At 48.0% G+C, this 25,880-nt stretch overlaps 1 protein-coding gene across 6 annotated transcripts in view; it reads left to right on the forward strand.

Annotated features, from left to right (window-relative positions):
- Nucleotides 1-5,025: 5,025 nt before the first annotated feature.
- Nucleotides 5,026-25,880, forward strand: part of Gch1 (GTP cyclohydrolase 1) — a 41,333-nt gene continuing 20,478 nt past the window's right edge. For 5 of the 6 annotated variants that reach the window (XR_015439231.1, XM_004835499.4, XM_013074646.3 and 2 more), the window contains exon 1: nucleotides 5,039-5,440. Coding sequence is in view for 5 of the 6 variants with exons in the window: in XM_004835499.4 (XP_004835556.1) it covers nucleotides 5,155-5,440 (286 nt within the window). In the remaining variant the exon portion in view is untranslated. Of the gene's footprint in view, nucleotides 5,441-25,880 lie in introns of all 6 variants that reach the window. The other variant, XM_004835500.4, reaches the window with a different exon arrangement.

The following is a 25,880-nucleotide window of genomic DNA, read 5'->3' on the forward strand; positions in this document are numbered from 1 at the left end:
TTGAGTCTAATTAGTTTCAAAATCTGAAACTTTTTTGAGTACCTATTTGGGACTTCAGAGTTCAGATTTTTGAATTAAAGATGCTTAACTGATAAAGCTATGCAGATGTTCCACCCCCTCAAACACCCCTCTGAAATCTGAAACACTTCTGGTTCCAGGCATCAGATGGGGTACTGACTCTGCCCTAGTCTAGTTTAGCTTTCTTCTGCTGCTACATGTTCGCAAGGGAGCCGGGCTGTTTTCCCAATGCCCCATTTCTCTGGTTCGATTGAGAGCAACTCCCATTATCGAGGCAGCCTGACGGTTTTCCAACTGCTACACTTTGAGGCTTGAGGAGTGTGTCGTCACTTTCATGTCCCTCAGAGAGGTGTCGTTTGTTCTCACTTCAGGAGATTCTGCCCGTGGGAGAAACATCACAGGAAGGGCAGGAAAGCTGCCCTCTCCAGGCATGGAGGAAGCAGCGGGTGCAGGAGGAGCCAGGAAGGGAGAGGAACTCTCCCGGGGCTGCCCCTGGGGACTCACCTCTTCCCGTTAGCCAGGCCAGGCCCACCTCCAGCTTTCAGCTGCCAGCTTGTCCATGGGCCAATCCACTCATGAGCACAGGGCCTCATAATCCAGCCACCTCCCCAAGCCCCGAGGCTGAGCACTGGAGACTTCTGGGAAACATTCTAGATCGGAACCCTAGGGAGTATGTGTCCCGCCCTTCCTTCCTTGAGGGATTGTGCTCTGGGACAGAGCCCAGCTGTCGAATCTCCATTAGTACCCTTCTTTCTTTCTTTCCTTTTTGTGGTACTGGGGATTAGACCCAAGGCCTTCACACTGAACTTCATCCTCATCCTTTAAAAACATTATTATTATTATTTTGAGAGAGGATCTGGCTAAGTTGCCCGAGCAGGGCTTGAATTTGCTGATCCTCCTGCCTCAGCCTCCCACAGTGCCAGAGTCTCAAGCGTGCACAATGGCACCTGGTTTAGCGGCATCTGTTCATTCTCCTGAGATGGCACCAGAGTGCTCCATGTGTCTCCCCTGTGGACTGCCGGTTGACAAGCCTGCTGTTGGTGGATTCTTGAGTCGTTTTAGGATTTTACAGACCCCGCTGTCCTGCTTTTGGGAGCTGGGCGTAGGGTAACGACAGCTTCTTGGGTGTGTCCCACCTTCATCCAGAGTCTCCTCCGCAGTCTGAGTTTCAGACACAGAACCTTCATCTAGTTCGTTTAAATTTGTTTCCAATTAACATCAAATGCCTACTATTAATTTATCTGTTCCCTTTGACAGGGACTCTTTCTTTCTTTCTTTTTTTCTTTTTTCTTTCTTGAGACAGGGTCTCACTATGTAGTTCAGGCTGAACTTGAATTCACTGTGTAGCCCAGGATGACCCCAAACTCGAGGTAATCCTCCTGCCTCAGCCTTCCCAGTGCTGGGATTACAGACATGCACCACCATCCCCAGCTGTGACTGTACCTTTCTACAGCCCTGCAGTGATCAGTATCGACACTGACTCTTACCTGATTCTGTTTTGTCACTGCCCTACAAGTGAGAGAGATAAAAGAATTAATTCTTGGCTTTTTTTTTTTTTTTTTGGTACCGGGGATTGAGCTCGGGACATTGCATTTGCGAGGCAGGTGGTGAAACCACTGAGCTAAATCCCTGGCCCCTTGGCTTTTTGATAGAAAGAAACTCGGAGGCGGGGTGCAGTGGTTTTTCTAACTCCTACTGAGTTAGAAACATGGATATTGCTACAATTTCTGGATACAAATGTTCAGTTCTACTATTGAACTATTTTGTGTTAATAAATTCTCTTTTTGTCCTTCTCTTTTATTAGTTTGTGCCTCCTCTTTCTCCTTTGGCCACTTACAACCAACCCTGCCAGCTGGCTACATTTTGCTATTAAACTTTGTGAACTGTGATAGCATTGCCTTTGGACAGGTGGCTGAAAGGCATTGCTGTTGCCAAGTGAGGCCCAGCTCACCCACCATACAAGCATGAAGCTGCCAAGTTTTGAAGAAGGGTTTATTCTGTACATGCCAGATGTGGGAGGTGGAAGCCCCAAATCTCAAATCTGCCTCTCTGAGGTTAAAGTTTATGAGATAAAGAAACAAGGTGCATGGGCTGGGGATTTAGCTCATTGGTTCCGCTGCCTTCCTCGAAAGCGCAAGGACCTGAGTTCGATCCCCGGTACCAAAAAAAAAAAAAAAAAAAGAAACAAGGTCCAAAGAAAAAGAAAGTTCGAAGGAAAGAGGGAGGGAAGAAGAGAGGAAGGAAGGAAGACAGGAAGACAGGAAGGAAGGAGGGAAGGGTGGTCTGAGGCCTAGGGAAAGGTTATGAGAGGTAAGGAAATTCCATGGTCAGAACATGGAAGCCTTCGTGCTGCAAGGGTAGACTCTTCGCTAACATCAGAAGGTCACCGGTCAGACCATTGTGCAGGCTCAAGTGAAGGGTGTGTTTCAGCCACTCAGCTACCTCCGAATCCCGAAAAACAACGCAGGCAGCGGTTACCATTGTGACCCAGCTTTCGGGGTGTTATCTATGGCAGAGCCCAAGGCGGCAGGGGCTTACTTAGCTACAGGGCCTCTAAAACTGGTGAGAAATCAAGTGACTACAAGCAAGAGAAGCTAGAGAGTTTATTCAGGTTTTCCTTGGTTTCCTACCTCCATTTACAAACAAGAAAATGATACAGCACAAATCCAGAGACCCCGCACTGGGAATGGGTGACATGTGTTGCTGCCTCAGTAGCGGTATTCAAAGAAAATGTTAATTTTTAGGGTAAAACTTCACTGGAAATTGTCTTTGGGGAATATGATATTTGTTACGGTTTACAAGTGTTTTAAAGAAAGGCAGTAGATTGGCGGCACCAGAGGATGTTCTGTGGAAAGCATCTCCGTCTAACTCCTCCATGTGGGAAGCATCTCCCTTTCTGTCTGTGTTCTCATCTGTGAGATGCAAAGCCAGCTTTGCACGTTGTCTCCAGCTATGTCTGGAACAGCTTGAGACCCCGAAGCTAACTCTGACCAGGAGCTATCGGTGGACAGTAGGCAGAGCGATCAGTGGGAAAAAAATATTGCAGGATCTTGGCATTGGGAAAACCTTACAATAAATATCCAGAAAATGTCAGAGAGGCTTTCTGAGGGATGTTCCTATTTCTTGGTTTATGAAATTTGGTATCTAATGTATACGAGAATTCAATAAGTTTCTTTTAAAACTCTTAACACAAACATTTCTTCTATTTAATTTTATTTATGTAGTTATTGTGCTGGGAATCAAAGCCAGGGGATAGCACATGCTAGGCAAATGCTCTACATTTCTTCTATTTAAAATTTTTCTTTTTTTTTCTGTAGAGAAAGGGTCTTGCTGTGTAGTTCAGGCTGGCCTTGAACTCACTATGTAGCCTAGGCTGGCCTCTAACTCATGACAATCCTCCTGCCTCAGCCTCCTGAGTGCTGGATTATAGGTGTGCGCCACCACACCCCATTAAATTTTTCATGTTAGACTGAAGGTGACTCTGAGGCAGTGTTCTTATTTCTTTGTGTAGAGCAGGGCTATGCCTGGAGCAGACATACAATACATACTAATTACAAATTACAATGAGAGCTACTTTATTAATAGAGAATAATTCCAGGGGCTTCTCTCCTGTCTTGTCTGATCCCAAACCTACAAATAGTTTATTAGGCAGAAAAATCAGCACTAGAAATTCTCTGAGCTGGGGATTTAGCTCAGTGGTTCTGTCACCTGCCTTGAAAGCGCAAGGTCCCGAGTTTGATCCCTGGTATCAATAAATAAATTCTCTGAAACAAGAAAGATCTTAATTTGATGGACATTTTAAAGCTCATCTTTGGTTTATGACGTTATCCCTCAAGTGAGCAAAAAGGTCCAAGTCTTTAATCTCAAAAGAAAACAATCACAGCGGATGTCATTGGTTAAGCGTCAGGTGATCATAGCATTTCACAGTTTGTACCAACATCTGGGGAAAAGAGCTTTGCACGTCACTGTAAATCAATCAAACCCCAAATTTCCACAATTAAACCTCCCCCCAAACACAAATGGGTTTAAATGAAAGTCTTTTTTGTTTTGTTTTGCTTGGAAATCAATTTCTCCTGGGTCAAAGTCCTGGCCACAAATGCTAGGGCACAAAATGGGGGAAGACAAGCACTGCCCAGCCACCGTGGTGGTAGAGAGAGAACTTTATTACCATGAACTACCAGCCGATAAAAGGTGACAGCGACCGTTGTCCCGAAGTGTCCCCTTCCTGGGACTCTGATCTGGGCGTTTGTAAAGGAGATGGGTGCTGGTGAGTGGCCAGTTGGAGGTTTGTGGCCAAGTGACAGATTTTGTGGCTACTTTCTGCAGATCTCAAGAACAAAGATGATTCCCTCCGGCTGCTGTCACTAATCCAGAGCTAGGGTCGTTTATTTCCTCCAACTGTCCCCTGCCTGGTTCTGCGGCAGGGAGTCAGCAGCTCCTGCAGATGACGCAGGGCCGAGGCCCAGCTGCCCAGCCCCTCTCGTGGCCGGTCACGGACTCTTGGCATGGAAGGGAAACTTCACCGGGTGTCGAGCAAGACCCGGGGGTCAGAAGTTAAACGCGGAGCGGGGAGGCGATCCGGCCGCACAGACCCAGCCCCGGGGACCCCTAGGAGGGGGCTCTTGGAGGTGCCAGGGACTCACTTCGGACAGAGGTTAGCCATCGAAGAAGTTTCAAGAGACAGTCCTCTTGCCTTCACCAGAAAGCACAAGGCTGCACTCTCCCCTCTCGGGTGCATCTCGGTCTCTTTCCCGGCAAGGTCACTTGTTGGCTCATCTTGCCAGGGCGAGACCAGAGCCGTTCGGATGAGCGCACCCGGTGCCCTGGCGGTGCCCGTCCCCGACGCCCGCGGCTTTCAGACTCGAGTCGCGCTCGGCGATGGGCTCCTGAGCCCGCTCGCAGGGCGGGGCCAGCGCGTGACGGCAAGCGGCTGCGGCCAATGGGAGCGCCCGCCGCCGCCGCCGCCGAGCCTGCGAGCTATAAAAGAGCGGCGCTGGCGCGCCAGGCAGCCTGTAGCTTCCCGGGGTCCGAGCGCGTCGTCTTCCCGCCGCTGCCTTCTCCGTTGACTCCGGCCACAGGTCGCTGCCCGTGGCCCCGAGGCGCCCCTGGGTCTCTCCCGCGCGGAACCGCGGGTCCATGGAGAAGGGCCCGGGTCCGGCCCCGGCCGAGAAGGCGCAGGGCGCGCGGTGCAGCAACGGGTTCCCCGAGGCGCGGGGCGCGCCGGCCACCGGCGGCTGGAGGAGCGAGCGGCCGCGCAGCCTGGAGGACGAGGCGCTGAGCCTGCCCGCGCTGGCCGCCGCCTACGCGTCCATCCTGCGCTCGCTGGGCGAGGACCCGCAGCGCCAGGGGCTGCTCAAGACGCCCTGGCGCGCGGCCACGGCCATGCAGTTCTTCACCAAGGGCTACCAGGAGACCATCGCAGGTCGGCGCCGGGGCGCGGGGGCGCGGGAGGCGGGCGGGCGCCGGCGCCAGGAGGTTCCGGAGTTGCCCCGCTCTGGGCGGAGGTGGCCGGCGCTGCTGTTACCTTCCCTAGCCCGCCCTGGCGCCGGCCCGCAGCGCAGAGCTGGAGCTGGAGCTGGGGCCAGGCGGCGACCTCTGCACTTGGCCCGCTGTCCTCTGCACCCGGGGCCAGACCGCGGACCCCGAGCACCCCATCTGCGGGACCCCGCCTTCGGGAGATCTGGGAGCGAAGCCCCGACCCACTCGCATCCAGCACCCGGGGCTCGCACAGCCGCACCTGGCTCACCTGCCAGGGACTGGGGCCTGCAGAGGTGCAGTTCTCCGTTATCCACCTCGACTTTACCCCCAGCTCAGGACTTCGCCAGAACTCGGCACAGTTCTGGTGCGGCTTCCCTAGAGCTTGAGGTGTGCGGGGTCCGGGATCCGTTGCTACCAGGAGGCTTCCTCCTCCTCCTCCTCCGCGCTCAAAAAAAAAAAAAAAAAAAAAAAAAAAGCCAGCGGCCCCAGGCTGCTGCGCCAGTGGAGGGCGCTCGCCTGGCCCGGAGGGAGCCATGCGAGCCATGCTCCCCCTCGTCCCCAGGCAGCCCGAGGGCGGCGTGTAGGGCTCGGAGGCCAGGTGAGGAGGTGGAAGGACCGAGAGACTTGGCTGCCGTTTGTCCGGTGATCAGGCCGGGCTTTTTTATTTCTTGTATTGGAGATCACACCCAGGGCCCAGCTCTGGACCTCTGACCAGCATCTCCAGCCCTGCTCTTTATTTAAAAAAAAAAAACCTGGCTTCTGCTGGGATCGAAGTCTTTGCCTCTGAGCCCACACCTTCTGGGCGTCTTGGTGCCATTTATTTCTTTGACTGAAGAAGCATTTTGCCTTGTGTGCTAGGAAAACAGTGCAGCTTCCAGGCAAAGCGCCTGGTCATTTCCCGGAGAGCAGTGGAGCAACTCAGGGAACTCTTGCTGGGAGGAACAGTAACTCCTGCCCGGTTCCACACCCTGAAGGAAGGGTGGGAAATCTAAGTGCGAGAGGGGTGGGACCCCAAGAGGAAAGATCACTCCAGAAGCCAAAAAGTGGAGTTCAGACTTTTTTTTTTTTTAACTTCTTAATGGCGAAAGTTTAGAGTCTCAAGCAGTTTCAAAATGCAAAGCTAGAAAATAATCACTCTGTTTTGCCTGTTTTGAGACAGTCTCCCAATGCAGTTCAGGCTGGCCTTGAACTCCTGGCGATCCTCCTGCCTTAGCCTCCGGAGTGCTGGGATCACAGGCGAGCGCCACCATGTCCAGCAATCACTCGGTTTTCTGCATTCACTTTGTAGGCGAGTTGGCTGGTTTAATGGTGTCCCCAGACATAATGGAGAGGGACCTTATTGGGTTTGCCCATTCTGCCTCTTGTGGGCGCCCAAGTTGGTCTCCCCTCCTCCGAGAGTGCGCTCTAACCTAGCAGTTACCCTGGGGGAGAGGAGATTTCTGCCTCAGCCTGGTTACAGAATCACCTTAAGTGGTCACAGGTTTGCTGGAGAAAAAGCATTGAGTTGAGATTCAGCCATGAGGACTAAACTTCCTTCCTTGCTAGAAAACTGTTCTGGGTGAGTGTTAATATTATTTTAGAGTCCATGACCCTAGAGACAGAAAGCAGATCAGTGTGTGTTAGCAAGGAAAGAGGGGAGCTGGGGTCGGACTGCTGAGTGGATATGAGGTTTCCTTTCAGGGTGATGAAATTGCCCAGTACTGTGAGTATCAATGAATTGCATTCTTTCAGTAGCTAAGATGAAGAACTTTATATTTTACCACAATAAAATACATGGACCATTGGAGATTATGAACAGCTCTGCACTGGACGTGGTAGGGGCCAGGTGCTTTATGCAAGTGGTTTTGTTTAACCCTCAGCTGTGAGGTGCTTTTCTTTTATCCCCCATGACGAGGAAGCTGAGGCCGAGGGGTACAGTCCACAGGTGAGAGAGCAGGCAGCCTGAGTGCTGAACTCTTGCTTGTTTGCGTTGCAACACAGTGAGATGAGTCAGGTCGCCTTATCTACAGCATGTCTGATTATAACCCAGGTCACCTGCGTTAAAAAAAGAAGACGCAGGCTGGGGATGAATGGATGAGGTTATTTTACTGTATGTAATAAGATAAGAATGTTTCATTGGTTTGCTGTAGTGGACATTAAACGCAGGGAAATTACCACTGAGCTACGTCCCCAGCCCATTTTTACCTTTTTTATTAGTCCGTATTCGCAGCACCTCATGTTCACGGTCCTTGTGGGGAGTTGGTGTGTGTACATAGCACATCACAATTCCTTTTTCATCCCCTCTTCCTCCTCTCTTTTTCCCCTCTCCCCATCTCTTTACCCTCTTCCCATTTGAGAAAGATCCATCTCCCTTCTTCCTATTGTCTGACTTATTTTGCTCTTTATTTATAATTTGGGTTTCACACATAGGAGAAACTGTGTGATTTTAAGCTTGTGTGCCTGATTTATTTCACTTAACATTATGGTCTCATGGTGCATCTGTTTTCCTACAAATGACTCAAGTTTATCCTTCTTTATGGCAGAGTAGTACTGTGCTATGTGTAACTACATTTTCTAAATTTTTTTCCCTCCTGTACCTGGGATCAAACTCAGGACCTTGGGCTTGCCAGGCAGGTGTGGGGCCACTGAGCTACATCCCTGTTCCAATGTAAATACATTTTCTTCATTCATCTGTTGATAGACATATGCTCGGCTTCCAAGACTTAGGCTATTATGAGTTGTGCTGTTATAAACATGGGTATACCTGTATCGTTGTAATATGATGTCTTTAGTTTTTTCAGGAAGATACCTAGAAGGTGATAGTGAGGCCAAATGGAATTTCTAGTTTTAGTTTTTTTGAGGAATCTTCATTACTGATTTCCGTAGTGGTTGTACTCCCACCAACGATGTAGAAGGATTCCTTTATCCCCACAGCCTTGCCAGCATTTGTTATTGATTTTCTGATGATGGTCATTCTTTCTGGAGTAAGATGAAATCTCAGTGTTGTTTTAATTTGTATTTTTCTAATGACCAGCAGTGTTGAGCATTTAAAAAATCTATTTATTGACTGTGCTGCTTCTGAGAAGTGTCTGTTCATCCACTTGCCCATTTTTTGACTGGGTCTTTATTTTGGGGAAGTCTAATTTTTTTGAGTTCTTTATATATTCTAGATAATAGTCCTGTGTCTGAGGAATTATCTTTTAAGTTAAATTTTATGCTGTACTGGAGATTGAACCCAGGGCCTTTGCACTGAGCTACACCCCCACCCCCTTTTTATTCTCTGTTCCATTTCACTTCATTTTATTTCATTTTGAGTCAGGGTCGTCGTGCTCAATCACTAAGTTGCCCAGGCTGGGCCTGAACTTGTGATCCTCCCGCCATCGCCTCCCAGAGTGCTGGCATTCTAGGTGTGCACCACCACACCTGGCTTATGTTTTGAGACAGGGTCTTGTTAAGTTGCCCACGATACCCTCAAACTTGTGATCCTCCTGACTCAGCCTCCCCTGTGGCTAGGGTTACAGTGTGTGGCCCTGTGCCTGGATAAGAGCTTTAAGGAACTGCTCTACAGGTTTTACAGGTGTGTGTGTGTGTGTGTGTGTGTGTGTGTGTGTGTGTGTGTGTGTGTGTGTGTGTGTGGTGGTGGGGTGTACACCGGCCCAGAAGTAAAATGCATTTCTCGCTGTGGGTTGTAGTGAAAAGTTGGCAAGGCTACATGTAAAGGATCATGCTTCAGGATTTAATATTGAGGTTTTTAAAAAAGAGCTAAATAATTAGTGAGAAGAAAGCAGAGGGCTGGGGATTTAGCTCAGTGGTTCCGCCACCTGCCTTGAAAGCACAAGGTCCCGAGTTCGATTCCCGATCCAAAAAAAAAGTGCCTGACAGCAGAGAGGACAACTAGGCTGGCACTGAACATGAAAGAATGAATGGGACGTGGCGGTGCCCATGTCTTGGGCTAACTGGGTGGAGGAGAAGGGAGGGATGGTGGGAGGAGGGGCATCTTCAAGTGCAGTAGTAGAGAAAGTGCTCCCGCATGGTCCCCAATTTTTTATTTCTTTTGGGGATAAAGTCAGTGACAAGTATAGATTACGTTTGGATAGGAATATATTTTGAAACTCATTTTTCTAAGCCTGTGAGCAAGGTCTAGGACTTTGTATCTTTTATATCTCTGTCAACTTCTGGTCAGTAGCTTTGGCTTAAATGGTAGGAAATAGAGTTGTGGCTGCAGGTGTTGTTTTTCAGCTCCTCTCGTGGGACTGCGGCCGCTTCCTGGTGTTCTGGGCCATTTGTCCTTTTCCCTGGGACCCCTCACGCTGTTGTGTCCTCCCATGCTTGTGCCTCACCAGGGGAGCACCTGTGGTCTCTTCCGTGAGCAGGTGTCCCAGGCAGGCTGTCCTGCCTTCCTGTCCCTGTCGGTCGCCGATGGCTGTCGCTGGTGGGCCAGAGGGAGCGTGGTGAGCGCCCACCCCTCTCCCAGGACCTGGCTTCTTTTCATTCCAGTGGGTCCGGACCCACTCATCATTGTCTATGGACCCACTCATCATTGTCTATGGACCCACTCATCATTGTCTATTTCTGTCCCGTTTCATTTTAGCCACATCCTGGTTCTGTCACCCATCAACGTTTTCCTTCCTGCCTGAGGCACCTTTCCTGGGTGCCACTGGTCTTCTCTTCAGACCCACACCTAGCTGGAGGGTCTGCCACTCCTGCTCCATGAGGCTCCTGTGACTGACGCTTCTCATTCCCTGCCCCTCCCAGGTGCACACGGAACAACCTTTTAGATGGCTTTGTCCACCCGAGGTCCAGTGAATATAACTTGTCCTATCCATTGTGCTTTCTTTCTTTTTTTTTTTTTTTGTTGGCATTATCTACTTTCTCTCTTTTTTGAAGCGAAACATTTATTGATACATTTGAGATATACATAATGATCACATTCATCATACAGAATTTGTACCTGTACATGATGTATCCTACTGGTTCTTTTTTCCTATCTCTTCCCTGCAACCCCCTTCCCTTCCTTGTATACAAAAGCTTCGTTTCCATTTTTCCTTCTATTCTTTTTTTTTTGTTCCTCCTTCCTTTCCCCCACCCACTCCCCTCCTTTGTTCTCCTTCCCATTTGGACATTTTCTTCCCATTTCTTGATACCTATTATACATGTTGTTCCTTCTTTCCACTTTCGGTTTCTCCCACCAGAGAAACAGTGTGTTATTTAAACACATGCGTCTGATTCATTTTGCCTAAGAGAATGGTCTCAAGGTCCATTGCCCTTTTCCATGAGTTTATGGGAATACAGGAGGCTCGACCCTTCTGCTGCATTTCTAGTAAGGTAGATTTCGGCCTGTCTTACCCAGAGTGCCGCGACAGTTCTCATAATCATGGTGACAGTGTCCCCAGTTTCAGGAAGCAGGTGTACCTCGAAGTGTGAGGTGACCGAGTGCATCAGAAAGTCATCCCCTGCCTCAGCCACGACAAGATTGCATCTGTTTTCTGTAGATGAATTAGAAATGTTATAAAAAAATGAGTCTTAGCTACTTTATCCTGAAGTGTGGTAGTAGTTAGAAAAGATTTCTCTTTGGAATCACAAACTGATTTATTAGTTCAGGCTGCTGGGTGACTAAACCTTGTTACAGTATCTGAGATGTGAAGAGAGGCAGGAAGTAAGATCATCACTGCTACCTCATGGATGATGGTGAAAGGTGATTGTACAGCCAAGTTCTGAGGTATTGTGAAAAGTTTCATCTTATTAAGGTATGCTCTTTTGAATGTGCAGCACATTTAAATCCTGACTCATTAATAATTTTTATCTTTTTTTTTTTTTTTTTTTTTGGTACCGGAGATTGAACTGGTCCTTGCGCTTACACAGCAGGCGGCGAAACCACTGAGCTAAATCCCCAGCCCAGTAATTTTTATCTTAATGGTGCCGTGCCTGCCTGGGAAGTGCAAGGTCCTGAGTTTGATCCCTGGCACACACACACTATATATATATTCATATATATATATATATATATATCCATAAGCATCTTTTGTGACGCGGGAGATAAAGGCGCACAGGTGTTTTTCTGGGCTGCACAGCAGTTGGTTGATGGCAAGGAAGTCCTGGAGGCTCACAGCCTGAAGTCCGGCTGTCAGCAGACCCACAGTACCCATGAAGCCAGCAGCTGGGGGTCCTTCCTGCGCTCTGTTTGGTTTCTAGTGGTGGCTGCCAGGCCTTTATGTTCCTTGGTTTGAAACTTCTTCTTCTGCCTCTGTCAGTGTCCAGATTCTGTCTTACGAGGACAGCAGCCGAGTTGGATTAAGGATCCGCTTTCTGTCTGCTGCCTCGTCTTGGCTGATTACGGGTGCAGCCACACTGTTCCTAGTGAGGTCGTGTTCTAAGGTATCTGAGTTTAGGACTTCCACACACACACACACGTATAAATAATGGGGTGGATTTGCCACCACTCAGCCAAGCTCATACTCATGAGCCTGCCATTCCTAAGACAGTTGGGAGTTGTACTGCAGTTTCCCCTAAAGTCAGCGAGTGCCTCGGGGGACACAGACTGAGCAAGGCAGAGTGTAGTTCCTGCCCTGGAGAAGAGAGACTCTGCCAGCATCCCAGGAAGGACCTTGCTGATGAAAGCCAGGTTGGTGAGAGCGCCGCAGGGCCTTTCTGCACTGAGAGGTGCAGTGTGGACGGGAGGTGAAGCCTGAGCGGCTGGTGTGTGAATAGTAGAGAGCACTGCTGGGCTGGCACCTGTCCGAGTCCTGTCTGGGGCAGCCAGGGAAAGTGGCAGCTGGTGTTTTTTCCATGGGCTCGGAGAAAGGAGCAGAGCCGGGACTCATTGCAACCTCTGACATTGTATTTAACTTAATCATAATGTTTTACTAATTTGATTGAATATCCACCTTGCCTTTTGCATTTTTTTTCCTGTTTTTTCTTTGTCCCGTTTCAGAAACTCCTCCATAACTGAGCTCCCATCCAGGACTCCATGGCTGCTTGCTTCTGTCTTTCCAGCAAGGTATTGGGTTGAATCAAACTGCAGTATTAAAATTAGCCAGGAGAGGGCCACTGTCCAATCATGGGAGCCTAGATTGTGAATCCTGGATTACTGCATATGAACAGTTCTTAATTCCAGGTTATGCAAGTGACTGTTCCCTACAGTTATAAATTCTCTATTGAGTCTATGGTAATTAGATTAGGGGGGATTGGAAATGAGTTACAGATCTGAAGTGAGGTAAATTATTTATTAGTTTCAAGGCTGAGGGGACCGAGAATTTTGTGTCATTGTAGTCTTAGTAGGAGAGTTTTTAGGCTCATTTAGAGAAGAGGGGATTTCTGAATTCATCTTTGAGCCCCTAGAAAATTGCACAGCATAATTATGACTATTTGAATTAAATTATTATTATTTTTTGTTTTTTGCTTTTTGAGACAGAGTCTCACTATGTAGCCCAGGCTGGCCCTGAACTCAGCAATCCTCCTGCCTCAGCCTCCCCAATGCTGGGATTATAGGTGTGCACCACCACGCCTGGGTTGAATTAAATTCTTAAGGACAGACCACTCATTAACTCTTTGTTTTGTTAGGATTGCAATGTTTAAACTCAATTTGCAGAGGTAATCAAATATACACACAATCATAATGAGCTGTGTGTATTCATTGTGTAGTGTGTGTGGTATCAACATACATGTAAGGCTCTCTTGTTTTTCCCTCCTGTCTCACAATCCTCCCCCTGAATTCTCAAAGCGAATCCCAGACGTATCATTTCATTGATAAATACTTCACTATATCTTTAAAATATAAGGACTCAAAAAACCATCATGTATGATCACATTTGAAAATGACAATAATTCCCTCCTGTCAGACATCTAGCAAGTGTTTATGCTTCTCTGATTTTCACACAGGCATCTTGTTATGAGTTGATTTATTTGAATCAGGATTCAGACAGAATTCACACATTAGTTGGTGAACTCTCTTTTTTTTTGATACTGGGGATTAAACTTGGGACCTTGGGCTTTTGAGGCAGGCAGTAGAACCACTGAGCTAAATCCTCGGCCCTTCCCCTAGTTGGGGAAGTCTCTAAGGCTCTCTTAGCTCGGCACAGTTCACACAGCTCCGTGGCTGTTGGGCTGTGGAGAGGAAGAACATCATGGCGGAAGGGCAGGGTGGCACAGAACCACTCACCCACCAAGGACAAAATAAACTCTCTGCCCCCTGTGACCCCTTCCTCCATCCAGGCCCCACCTCCCAGTAGTGCCACCAGCTGGGGCCCAAGCCTTCGACATGTTCTGGATTCAAACTGCTGCATCTCACCCTTGGCCCCTAAAGGCTCATATCCATCTTGCAATGCAAACACATTCTGCATCTCCAAGAGTTTCCATAGCCTTGGAAATTTCAGCCTTGCTCAAAAGTCCAAGTCCAAAATCTCCCCTGAGACTCAAGGCAAACTGTTAGCTATGAGCCCCTATTAAACAAACAAAAACAAGGGCCCGGGATGTAGCTCAGTGGCTCCACCACCTGCCTCGAAAGCACAAGGTCCCAAGTTCGATCCCCAGTACCAAAGAAACCAAAGAAAACAAAAAAACCTAAACCCTCACATACTTCCGTCTGCATTGGTAGGGCAGGCACTTTAAGCACTCTTATTCCAAAAGGAAGGAATAAGAATACAGGGATTGAGCCGGGGATTTAGCTCAGTGGTTTTGTCACCTGCTGCCCAAGCTCAAGTACCTGAGTTTGATCCCTGGTACCAAAAAAAAATAAAAGAATACCAGGGATCAGTCAGACCAAAGCAAGACTGAAATGTAGAAGGCCAGACATTGAATCCTGCAGCGCCGCATGTGGCAGCCGGGGTCCACAGTGCATGATGCAAGCTCCAAAGGGCTTGGGGCCACATTGCAGGTTGCAGCACACTAGGCAGAGTTCGCACATCTCTGACTTTATAGGGTCTCCGCTGCAGCTTTGGCTTCACTTCACAGCCTCAAGCGTTGCCCTCTGGGGGCTGCCTGCAGGATTCCAGCTCTGCCACACATTGCTTGGCTTCCCAGGCTTGCCTTCGAAGTTGGCTTGGAGGCCTCTGGGACCCCACGACTCTTGCATTCTGTGTGCGTGCGTGCAAAACCAGCACCACATGGAGGATGCCAAGATGTGCTACCAGCACCAAAAGTAACCAGACCCACTTGGGCCACTGTGCATTGGGCAGGTCACCTGAGAGCCTGGGTGGCTGGTGGGTGAAGGGAATGTGGGGGAACAGCTTCCTGGGCCTCCCTGTGTGAGCAGATCTTCCTGACACTCTCTCCTGAAAGCACTGTCTTTCAAGGGAGTTCATACTTTCGCACTCCTAAGCCTCCGATCAGTGGGTCTGGCCGACTCCTGAGATGCCCTCAAGATATCTTTCATATTGTTCTGGTGCAAAGAACTTGGGTTCTTTTTAATGGTGCTAATCTGTTCAACAACCACAACTTCCTTGGCCCTGATTTTACTTGGGTGTCTTTTCTGGCAAAACAAGTTTTCCAAATCTTTCCACTCTGATTTTTGCTCACAGTTGCCACTGTAAATCTGACTAAAAGCCAGCAATATCCATGACAGACTGAATGCCATGCTGCCTTGGAATTTCTTCCACCAGATCCCTTAGGCTTTCACCATTTAACACATTCCCGCAGGCTTGAACCCCTGGGTGGTTCAGAGCTGCCAGCAACTGGACATACAAATTATGGCCCTGTTGTGAACATGTTAAACTCAGCCTCACACAGTGTCTTAGGACATGGACAGAAGGGGTACAGGTTCTTCAGGATGTAGTTTATGCCCGGTAGTCTAATCCCCAAACCAGTCCTTGTTCCCATCTACAACCTCGAGAGGAGTCTACCAGTCTGCATTCCTGTCAGCACCCTGTCTTCCCAGCTCCCTCCCGGAATCCTCTTACACCTTCTAGTGCTTTCCTACCTAGCACCTCCAAGCCTTTTCAGACTCCTGCCAGCCAGTTCTGAAGGCCTCTAACCCACATGGTCAGCTATGGCCACAGAACCTTCCCAGGACCAATTTTCTTTGTTCATTTTTCATCATTGTGACAAAATGCCCAAGATAAACAACCAGACAAGGGAAATATTTCTTTTGACTGACTGTTTCAGAGGTTTCAGCCTATGACCAGCTGGATCTATTTTTCCTAGGCCTGTGAGGAGGGCAGGACAGAATGAAACTGCTCCTCTCATGGCAGCCAGGAAGCAGGGAGTGAGCCAGGGGTGGGGATAGAATCAGCCCTGCACAGCACGCCCTAGTGATTCACTTCCTCTAAGCAGGCCTCACCTCCTGAAGTCTTTACTAGCTGATGCCCAGCCTTTAACATATGGGGAGGGGGGCACATTATGGATCCAAACTATAGCAGCAACTCTGGCTTTCCTGTTGCTGGGACAAAAATCTCAACACCCACAATTTGAAGGAGGAGAGGCTTCATTTGGCTCATGGTTTCAGGAGATTCAGTCCATGGTAGGTTGGCTCCAAGGCAGAAGGATATGGCATTGTGGTGTAGTGCACTACTCGTGTGTGTGTGTGTGTGTGTGTGTGTGTGTGTGTGTGTGTGTGTGTGTGTTGCTGCTGATGTAAGCAAACCTGCTGTGCTGCCAGTTGTATAAAAGTATAGCACAGACAATTATGTATAGTGTGTAGTACTAGATGGATAATAAACCACTCTGCTACTGATTTATGTACTTAATACAATAAGATTTTTATTTTAGAATTTATTTTAGAAGTATTAAAAATATTTATCATAAAATATGCTGTATTAGCTGGTTGTGGTGGGGCACACCTGTAATTCCAGCACTCAGGAGGCTGAGGCAGGAGGATTGCCACAAGTTCAAGGTCAGCCTGGACTGCACCGTGAGACTTGGCCTCAGAAAACTAAAAAAATAAAAATGCTGTGTTGGGCCAGCAACAGCCTCATCCACCTTGTTGTGTTCACTGTCTGTCTGTCTGTCTGTCTCTCTCTCTCCTCTGGTACTGGGGATTGTACTCAGGACCTTGTGCTTATGAGATAGGTGGTGGAACCACTGAGCTAAATCCCCGGCTCTCTTTTTTTTTTTGGCGGTACCAGGGATCGAACTCAGGCTCTTGTGCTTGTGAGGCAGGTGCAGCGCCACTGAATTAAATCCCCGACCCTTCACTGTGTCTCTGGACTGCGGCAGTTTTTCTGTACTTGGATTTCATCTGGTGGTGTTTTGTTCATCAAGATCCTAAAGCAGTGGACTGTACTGATCCCATGTGACATGGGTATAGAGTGGGTTTAGCAGGTTTTACCATTTAGGTTCATGTGAACGGCTTTCTCATGATCATGCTAAGACAAAACTGTGGAATCACACATTTCTCAAAACATATACCATTTTTTTTTTTTTTTTTTTTGGTACCGGGGATCAAACTCAGGACCTTGAGCTTTCGAGGCAGGCGGCAGAACCACTGAGCTAAATCCCCGGCCCCAACGTACACCATTGTTAAGCAGTACATGTCCGTGTTTACAAGTTGGGTCTTTGTTGAATGAGTTCACATGTAAGCTTGTCCCCTTATTAATTATTGGCATATTTTTAAACTTAATTGTCATCTTGTCCTTTTTGTAATTAGTGAAAATACCTACTGTCATGGGCTTGTATCTCGGTGTTCCCCAAAGCCTCATGTGCTCCTAAGTGGGGCTTTTTGGAGGTGGCTGGATCTAGGGTGTGTGAATCTGGATTAAGGGTGTGATAACTAAAGTGGTCCCACTGATTGGTTTAGCATAGTTATGGGTGTGGATAATAGGAAAGTCCACCCTGAGTGTGGGTGGCACCATCCAACAGACTTGTAACCTGGGTGGGATAAATGAGAAAGGGAGGCTCCGTACTTCCTACCCCTGCCTGCCATACCATGGACTGTTTGTCCTGTCATGCTGTGCCATCCTGTCTTGGAACCAGCTGACTGTGGATTGAAACCTCTACAAACTGTGAGGTAAAATAAGCCTTTCCTTCTTTATCTTATGGGTGTTGGGTACAGTGGGACTTTGGTTCATGAACTTAATTCTTTTTATGGTACCAGGGATCGAACTCAGCTCCTTGTGCTTGCGCAGCAGGCGACGAAACCACTGAGCTAAATCCCCGGCCCAAGAATTTAATTCTTTCCATGATTCTGGTCCCAAAATGAACTAGATGAGAACCAAATCAAATTTTCCCATAAGGTCAACATTGACCCTAACCACTGAATTTGATTCAGTTCTCATCCGATTCAGTTTGCGACCAGAATCATGGAAAAAATTAAGATTCTGAATCAAGGTACCACTGTATTTTGTCCTAGCAATGAGGAAAGTCCCAGCTGCCTTGCTCAGGCTCTTACAAGAATTAAGAAAGTGTGCAAGAAACATCTGACTTCCTCAAAGGAGTGGGAGGAGGCAGTGAGCCACGTAAGAGAGGGAGAGAACTCAGCAACTCCGAAGGAGACACTCGAGGCAGATCCAAGAGGTGACAGGAAAGTTTCAAAAGGAGTAAAGGGAAAGCACAAGGTCCTGAGATGTGGTAGCTGGAGCCAGATTAGTGGCTTCAAGTCATGTTTCTACCAGCTGTGCCTCATTCAGCTGCCACACCTGCTGTCAACCCACTCACCCCACAGGGCCACTGTGAAAAGGGTTCGTCTAAAAGTACTAAGAAAAATGCCAGGCATAGATGGTGCTTATTTCACCTGGCATAATGTCTTCAGAGTTCATCCTTGTTGAAGGTGCTGAACCTTGTTGAGGCAATATTTCATTCAGTAGAATTTTGTATGTTCTTCAATATGTAACTATTATGCCTTGTCTCCTTGTGCTAAGAAATCCACAGGACTAATGTGTCGGGGTCATAGCCTGAGGAGTCACCAGGGGTCAAGTATGACTTAAGTGTTTTGCAATAAAAAGAAAACAATAACACAGCTATCTATACTGTACATTAAATGTTTTCAGAGCAAGCACGTTTGTTTGTTTGTGTTGCTGGGATTGAATCCAGGGCCTTTTAAGCCCTGCCCCAACCCCTCAGTATTTAACTCCTTAGTAGGCCTGGCTCCTTTGTCCAGTGTGCTGGGTTTGTGGCGGCCGCTGTCAGCCTTGCTGACAATGTGATCTGAATGCGTGTTGCTCCTTGGTCTGGGCTTCAGAGTGAGGCCCTCAGTGTGACCTGGGTGCTCCTTCCCGGAACTCCTTGGTTAATTAACTGTGCTCACACAGCCTGGCCCTGGGTTCCCCTCACTGCATCCAGCATCTGACTCTGGTGATCGCTTGCTTCCAGCGTGGTCCTGGTCCAGCCTTCCGATGGCAAAGTGATTTTCCTAAAATCAGATAGGGTTCCTCTTTGCTGTAAGCACTGACTGAGCCTCCATTGTGGCTCCTCATCGAGGCTGTAAGGTTTTTCTGCATTTCAGCCCTTTGCCTACATTACACATTTTCTTTTTTTTTTTTCGTACCCGGGATTGAACTCAGGTCCTTGCGCTTGCACAGCAGGCGGCGAAACCACTGAGCTAAATCCCCGGCCCCCATTACATGTTTTTTTATCGTCTGTCATTATTTCCTCAAGGAAGTTTAGTATTTTAGTTCAGTGCATAGATAATTCCAAAAAACCCACTGTGTCTCAGTCCACACTGCGGCTTAGTCTTTTGCAGTATTTGGCCCTTTTATGTGTTCTCTATTTTTTTTTCCTGGGTTTGGTTGCTAACTCTGGGAGGCCACCTGCCCATCTCCATTTATCAGGGACAGTTGGTTGTCTAGGATTCTGCAGGTTCACACCCAGGTTCAGATTAGAAACTTGGCTGTTGCTGATTCTGGGTTCAGTTCCTTTGAGGTCTGGTTGGTCCAAATATTTCAGCTTTCCCAGGAGCACATGCTGTTGGCATGAAATATGATGAGTTTTGCGTAACATGTTTTCCTTTTGTATTTGTACCTAGTAGAAACCAGGTAGAGCCCAGCTTAACAGAAGCCACTGGAAAACATCCCACAGGAGCAGAGTCTCATTGAAAAAGGTGAAAACAGATTTGCACCTGTAGTTGATAGGGTGTGGTGGGATGTTCCTTACCAGTGAGGAAGGGGTCTCCCTGTGGGGCTCAGGCAGGAAACAGGTATTGACCTGGCAGGGACCTGTCTGTCCCCTTCCTGATGTAAGCAGTGTGTGACTGCATGGGCAGAATGGAGTGGTACCCCCGGACGGGGCATCAGGAGCCATCTGCCTTCTGCTGCCAAGAGCACCCACCCCTCAGGACCTTTAGGATTTGCCTCCCAGGGGCAGTGCTGGTCCTGTGCCAGTTTTTCTTTCCTGTTGGAATGTTTCTCCTCCATCCCAAGAAAGTGACCTTTTGGAGGAGCGGGGCCCTTTTTCAACGAAGTCATTTGGAAGAGGGACAAGGAAATCAGTTGGCTTTAAATTTAATTGTTGGGAATTCCGTTTGCCCATCTAATCCTAACATTTTTGTGGTGTTTCTGAAACAAGTGTGTCTGCGAAGATTCCTCTCGCCAGGATGGATGCACAGCTAGTATGGGTTCGCCATGGCAACCCTGCCACCTCACCGGGTCCCTTGATGGCTCATTCTTGTCCCGATGTTCCTGGGCACTACGATGTCTGAGCATCACCTCCTTGCTCACTCTGATTTCCTGAAGCTGGCGGGGTCCCCATGAGTGCCTCCAGATACTTGCAGTGCCCTGGCAACATTCATGCCATGCATGCACATGGTTGCTATGGTAATGGGTCTCCTTGTAATGCAGATGTTTTGAAAGGGCTCCTCCTCTGCGCATCGTCCCTCTGGGTTGGGTCGGGTCTGGGCCCTTGTGAGCCAGAGCCCTGTGACTGACAAAGCGTTTATTTAAGGATGACCTGGCCCTCTCCTGAGGAGTGTCAAGGTTACTTCTACCAGAGAAGAGCAGGTGCTAGTTTCATTAGCTCTGTTATAAGGGTTCATAGCAAGTAGGAAAGTGGTTGTTAAAGTAGCTGGAGAGTAACACCAGTGCCCAGAAAACCAGTATTTGGGACCATGCTTTTAGATTTTTTATTCCTATTTTTTCTTATGTAAAATTTCCAAAACAAAAATAAACAACATTGTGGAATGGACATCTATATACCTACCCCTCTATTCCAAATCAGTGTGCTCCCCTGCTCACAATGTCTGTTCTACTGATAATAAATCAGAGTCGTATCTGAGAAGAATTTCCCTTCTTAACCACTTACTCCATCCTTAGGAAAATTAACTATTAATTCTTTAATTTCATCCAATTCCTAGTATATATTTATATTTCTCCAGTTGTCTCAAATATCTTTTATTAATGATTTTTTAAAGCCAAGACCCATTTGGGATTCATACAATTTTCATTTGATGATTATTATTATTATTTTGGTTTTTTAAGACAGGGTCAGGATTGCTATGTAATTCAGGGTGGCCTTGAACTTGTGGCAGTCTTCCTGCCTCAGCCTCCCAGAGTACTGGGATTATAGGTGTGCGCCACTATGCCTGGCACATTTGATTTTTTTTTTCTTTTTTTTTTGGTTGGGGGTGGGGGGATCAAACTTGGGACCTTGTGCTTTGAGGCAGATGGTGGAACCACTGAGCTAAATCCCCGGCCCAATTTGATTATTTTTTATGCTACAACAGAGATGTTAATTATCCTGAAACATATTTCACTTTTTTTGTTGTTCAGCCTTCATACCGAACTACATCCTCATCCCTTTTTAAAAATTTTTAAGATAGTGTAACTACTAAATTGCCCAGGTTAGACTTGAATTTGAGGTCCTCCTGCCTCAGCCATTCAGAGTGCTGGGATTATAGGTGTGTGCCATCACACCTGGCTTGTCTAATTGTTTTTCTTGTTTTCATTTCTTGCATTCTTAGAAAATGGGATTTAGGGCTAAAGACTTGGCTGAGTTCTGGGAAACTGTTTAGTGGGAGGGGAGAGTCGTGTGCTCCCATGGCCTCAGAGCTGGGCCTGCAGATTGTCAGTGAAGACCTGGGGTTGGCGCTGGGATCCATTCTGATTTTTGCCCCTGGTGTTGAACTCAGGGCCTTCTGCGTTCGGGGCCCATGCTGTACTGCCAAGCCCTGCCCTGCCCAGCCCAGAGAGGATTCTTGGGGGTTTTCTAGGACCAACTTCTCCAGAAGTTCATTTTTTTAAAGCCTTTTTTATTAGTTTGAAGATTTAATGAGATTCTCCTTTTCCCCGAAACTATTCGTTTGATTTCAAAAAGCAAAGGTCAAAGTAGTATTAAATGATTGCCTTTCCCTCATAGCAGCTAAATAAAGGGTTGGTAAAACCTGACTTTGCCCCTGGCATGCACCGGCAGTGGGCCCTGCTGGTCCTGGGGGTTGAGGCGCTCTTTGCTCTGGGAACTGGACCTTGTCCTCTCCTTCAGCCTCAATAACTAATTTTTCCTTCTTTCCTGTCTTTATTTCACTTGGTCATTCTTTCTTTCTTGGGACAGGATCTTGCTGTTTAACAGCCCAGGCTGTCCTTGACCTAATGGCAATCCTCCTGCCTCAGCCTCCTGGATGCTGGGATTACAGGCGTGTGCCACCACACCTGGCTTGCTTTTCTTTTTAAAAATTGGGTTTGATCTCTGTTTCCTTTGCTCTCCCTGGTCCTTGGCCTTGTCACCTGATGGCAGACCTTGGGTGGCAGCACCACCTGCCGCGGGGTCCTATCTCTGGGTCCCCATTTTGTCCCTACTTCTGGTAGGCCAGGCTCAGACTGTGGTGGCTGAGGGTCAAAGCTCTGGTCCAGAGTCAGAAGATGGAAGTCAGAATCCAGCCTTCCCTGGTTAACTAGCAGGCTTTTCTTCAGGCGCTTAGTGTTTCCAAATACCAGGGTCAGTTTTCTCATCTGTACAACAGGCCTATAAATAAACAGCTTTGACTAAGGCAGAGTGTGGCGAGGCTTGAAAGAGGATATGAATTAAATGTAAAACTTAACCTGGAAAGGAGTCAGAAATAGAAGGGAATGGAGTTTCTGCCCCTGGGTAGGCCCAACAGCAGGCCATTTCCCACTCTGTCTTACATATACTTCTCTTCCTTCCCCTTCTAGCAAACCCTCCCTCCTCCTCTCTTCTGCCCAACCGTAGGTCCTGGGTCAGTTCTTACTGTTCTTTATTCTGAAGCTGTGGTCCCTCACTGTGATGCCCGTGTGGGCACTGTACTCCTATGCTCAAACAATCCTCCCACCTTAGCTTCCTGATGTCATATTTGCTTTTGAGTAGGCTCTTGCTATGTTTCCTGGGCTCATGTGATCCTCCTACCTCAGCCTCCTGAGTGGCTGGAACTATAGATGTGTGCGTCTAAACCCAGCAGCCTCCCCAGATCTTACTCTTTAATGCAGCCATATTTTCCTCCTCTCAGCCCTCAAGTTTTCCTTTGGGTTAACTATCATTGTCCAAATCTTTTGATAGCTAGGGCTCTTCTTTCCTTGGGTCCTAGGCTTCTGGAGGCCATGGCTATACTGTCGTGTTTAGTGTGGGAGCAGCAGACTCAGTTGTGTGACTCTGAGGCCGATGCTGAGTGAGTTGGCTGGAGCGTCCAGCTGGCTGGTCCGTCCAGGTTAGGGCTGCGATGTTTCCATGCACAGTCCTCCTTCCTTGCCTTCCAGTGATCAGAGGCTCTTGATCGATTGATCAATCGTCGGGGATGGAAGCCAGAGCCTGGGGCAGGTGAGGCAAGTGCACCACACTGAGCTCCATCCCCACCCTCTCTCGGGTTCTTTAAAGGACACGGTCCTGGGTTTGTGGCCAAACTCTGAAGCAGCTTTCTCAAGGTGGCGTGGGAAGCTGTACTCTCTGACGTGCAGCCGTACTCGCCATATTTGGGAACCACTGTTCTCGTCCCGTCAGCATTTGTCACTGAAGGTGGTGGCTGCCTGCTCTGCTGTACTTTCCCGGAGGGGTTGCCGAGGGTTTCCTGACACTGTCTGTAGGAAGTGAATGTGGGATGATACCGGATGAGCCCATGGGGCCTTTTGAAGCAAATGGATGGTTTATCCAGATGGTGTGTGCTTCCTTTCCAATGGCTGTGAAGAAGGCCTTGTTATTGGCATCTGTTTTGTAAATTCTAGTTCTAGTTTAACAGCTGGATTGTGAAAGATATACAGAATTATACAATTAGAAAACTAAATTCAGAGCCTGGACATGGTGGCACATAAAGTACTTGTAATCCCAGCCTGAAGGAGGGTGAGGCAGGAAGACTGTTGAGTTGAGGCCAGCTTGGCCTATATAGTGAGACCCTGCTGCCTGCTTGCTTGCTTGCTTGCTTTGTTTCTTTCCTTCCTTCCTTCCTTTCTTTCCTTTATGACTTCTTGACTATACTTTTTGTTCTCTTAGCCTCCTAGGCCTTTGTGGGGGAGGGGGTACCGGGGATCGAACTTGGCACCTTGCGCCTGCGAGGCAGGTGGTGGAACCACTGAGCTAAATCCCCGGCCCCCAAGGCCTTAATTTTGATCTCTCCAAAATATTCAGAGTAGTAAGCTGAGGCCAGGATGGGATTGTGATTGGTAGATAACCTTCAGTTTTCCCCAGCGAATCGGAATAGTTTAAGGCAGGCGCTTTTCCTTCCTTGGTTCGGTATAGAAAACCCCCAGGCCCCTCACAGAACCGAGAATGGGCTTGGAGGAGGAGCCTGGGCGCAGCATGAGTCCAGGGTCCACCCCGCCCAGAGCCTAAGAAAAATGCAACTTTCTCTCTGCCAAAGGTGACAAGAGTGAACCCCCCCAGGTATCCAGAGTTTCCCTTTCTGTGCAGTACCCTGGCCCCTTCCTCCTGAGCGCTTGCTGTTTGTGAAGTGCGTTCGCGTCGCCCTAGCTGTCCCTGTCTCAGCTCGTGGGCAGTGCACACCAGCTCCGTCTGGTTGAGTGCAGAAGCAGTGTCTGGAGCGGCCTAGTGCCAGGTGAGCTTTGACGAAAATGAGAGCGCCGGTAGTGGTTCCGCACTTCCTGTCTGTCTGTGTCCTTCCGTTTTCTATTATGTGTCCCCACACAGCATGCAGCACCATTTCATTTAATGAAATGAGTCATGTTCCACATATCCTCCTGCTTCTTGCTTTTCCCGTTAACATGAGTTCAGGGATTTATAAATGCAGCTCAGATTCATTTACCTTCACTGCTGGCTCGTATTTCTGAATGACTCTACCCAAACTGTGTAATATTCTTCCCATTTACACCTCTTCCAATTTCTACTATTACCAGTAGGCTGCAGTGAGAATTCTTAGGTTCCCTTGGCCACAAGAATTTCTTTGGAGTCCCTTTCTTTTCCTTTTGTAAAAAATTTTTTATTTTTTGTAGTGCTGGGGATTGAACCCAGGACCTTGTGCATGCTAGGCAAGCATGCTACCACTGAGCTATGTCCTAACCTTTTTGACCTTTTAAAATTTTGAGAAAGGGTCTCACTAAATTGTCCAAGCTGGCCTCGAACTTGCAATCCTCCTGGCTCAGCCTCCTGACTCACTGGGATTACAGTCATACGTAACTGTGCTAGGCTCAGAGTCCTCTCATTATAAGCTCTATTTTAAGGAAGTGACTCACAGGGTAGATAGAGACAGTCGTATTAATTGGATGCACCCAGAAGATCCGTGTCTCACTCTGGCTTTGTGCATGGTGTGACAGGGCGTTGTAGGAACTCCAGAGCCTAGGATGCAACACTAATCCTCTCTAGCTTATGACCCAGGAGGGTTGTATGACGCCGTATCACAGTCCTAGGAGCCACATGCCTCCCTTTGTGTCTCATGCAGAGGCAGACCCTGGTATCTTTTCCCTGTCCCTTCAGGTGGATGCACATTCTGTATCCTAAGCCATCCTTCATCTTCTAAGACATCTAAGTTCAGGCTGATCTTGAGCCCAGGCTGACCTCAATCCCCCTGCCTCAGCCTCCTGAGTGCTAGGAGTACACACATGGGCCACCTCAAGTTGCGTAACATTAATTCCTGAACCATTAGTAAAAATAGAAATAATGGACAACCCCTCAAAATATCTGTTGGATGGAAATTTCCTTTTGGGGAGACTTTCCCAGGAGTTCTCTCATATCCCTGCTTGGACAAACGGTGGGCTCTCCCTGCACCTCCTCAGCTTCCTGGTGGTACTCTTTGCTGTCATGGCCTGGTCATTAAAGCCACGAGCCAGGGACCTGCGGCCAGGTGCAAATGAACCTGTAACTTGTAAGGCTGCATTGGTTTCCTGTGCGACCAGGACCAGGCTAGGAAATAGAATGCCATAAATCCTCGTTTCCAGGGTTACCTTCTTGCTGCTGATAACAGGCAGGAAATTAAAACAATCTGTGATAGTGTTTTGTTCTTATTATTCACAGATGGTCGCCTTCAGATACACTGGAGCAAAACATAAGTAAATATGGCCAGGAAACTTCATTATTGAAGAAAAATGATTCAGCTAGTTCGAGTTTATAGTCTGTGTTCATTTTGATGAAAGGAGCTCTAGGCAGCGTATCAG

Source organism: Heterocephalus glaber, unplaced genomic scaffold, assembly GCF_053883595.1.
Source record: "Heterocephalus glaber isolate CG9 unplaced genomic scaffold, H.glaber_assembly_v1.0 deba00000122, whole genome shotgun sequence".
Lineage (NCBI taxonomy): Eukaryota > Metazoa > Chordata > Mammalia > Rodentia > Bathyergidae > Heterocephalus > Heterocephalus glaber.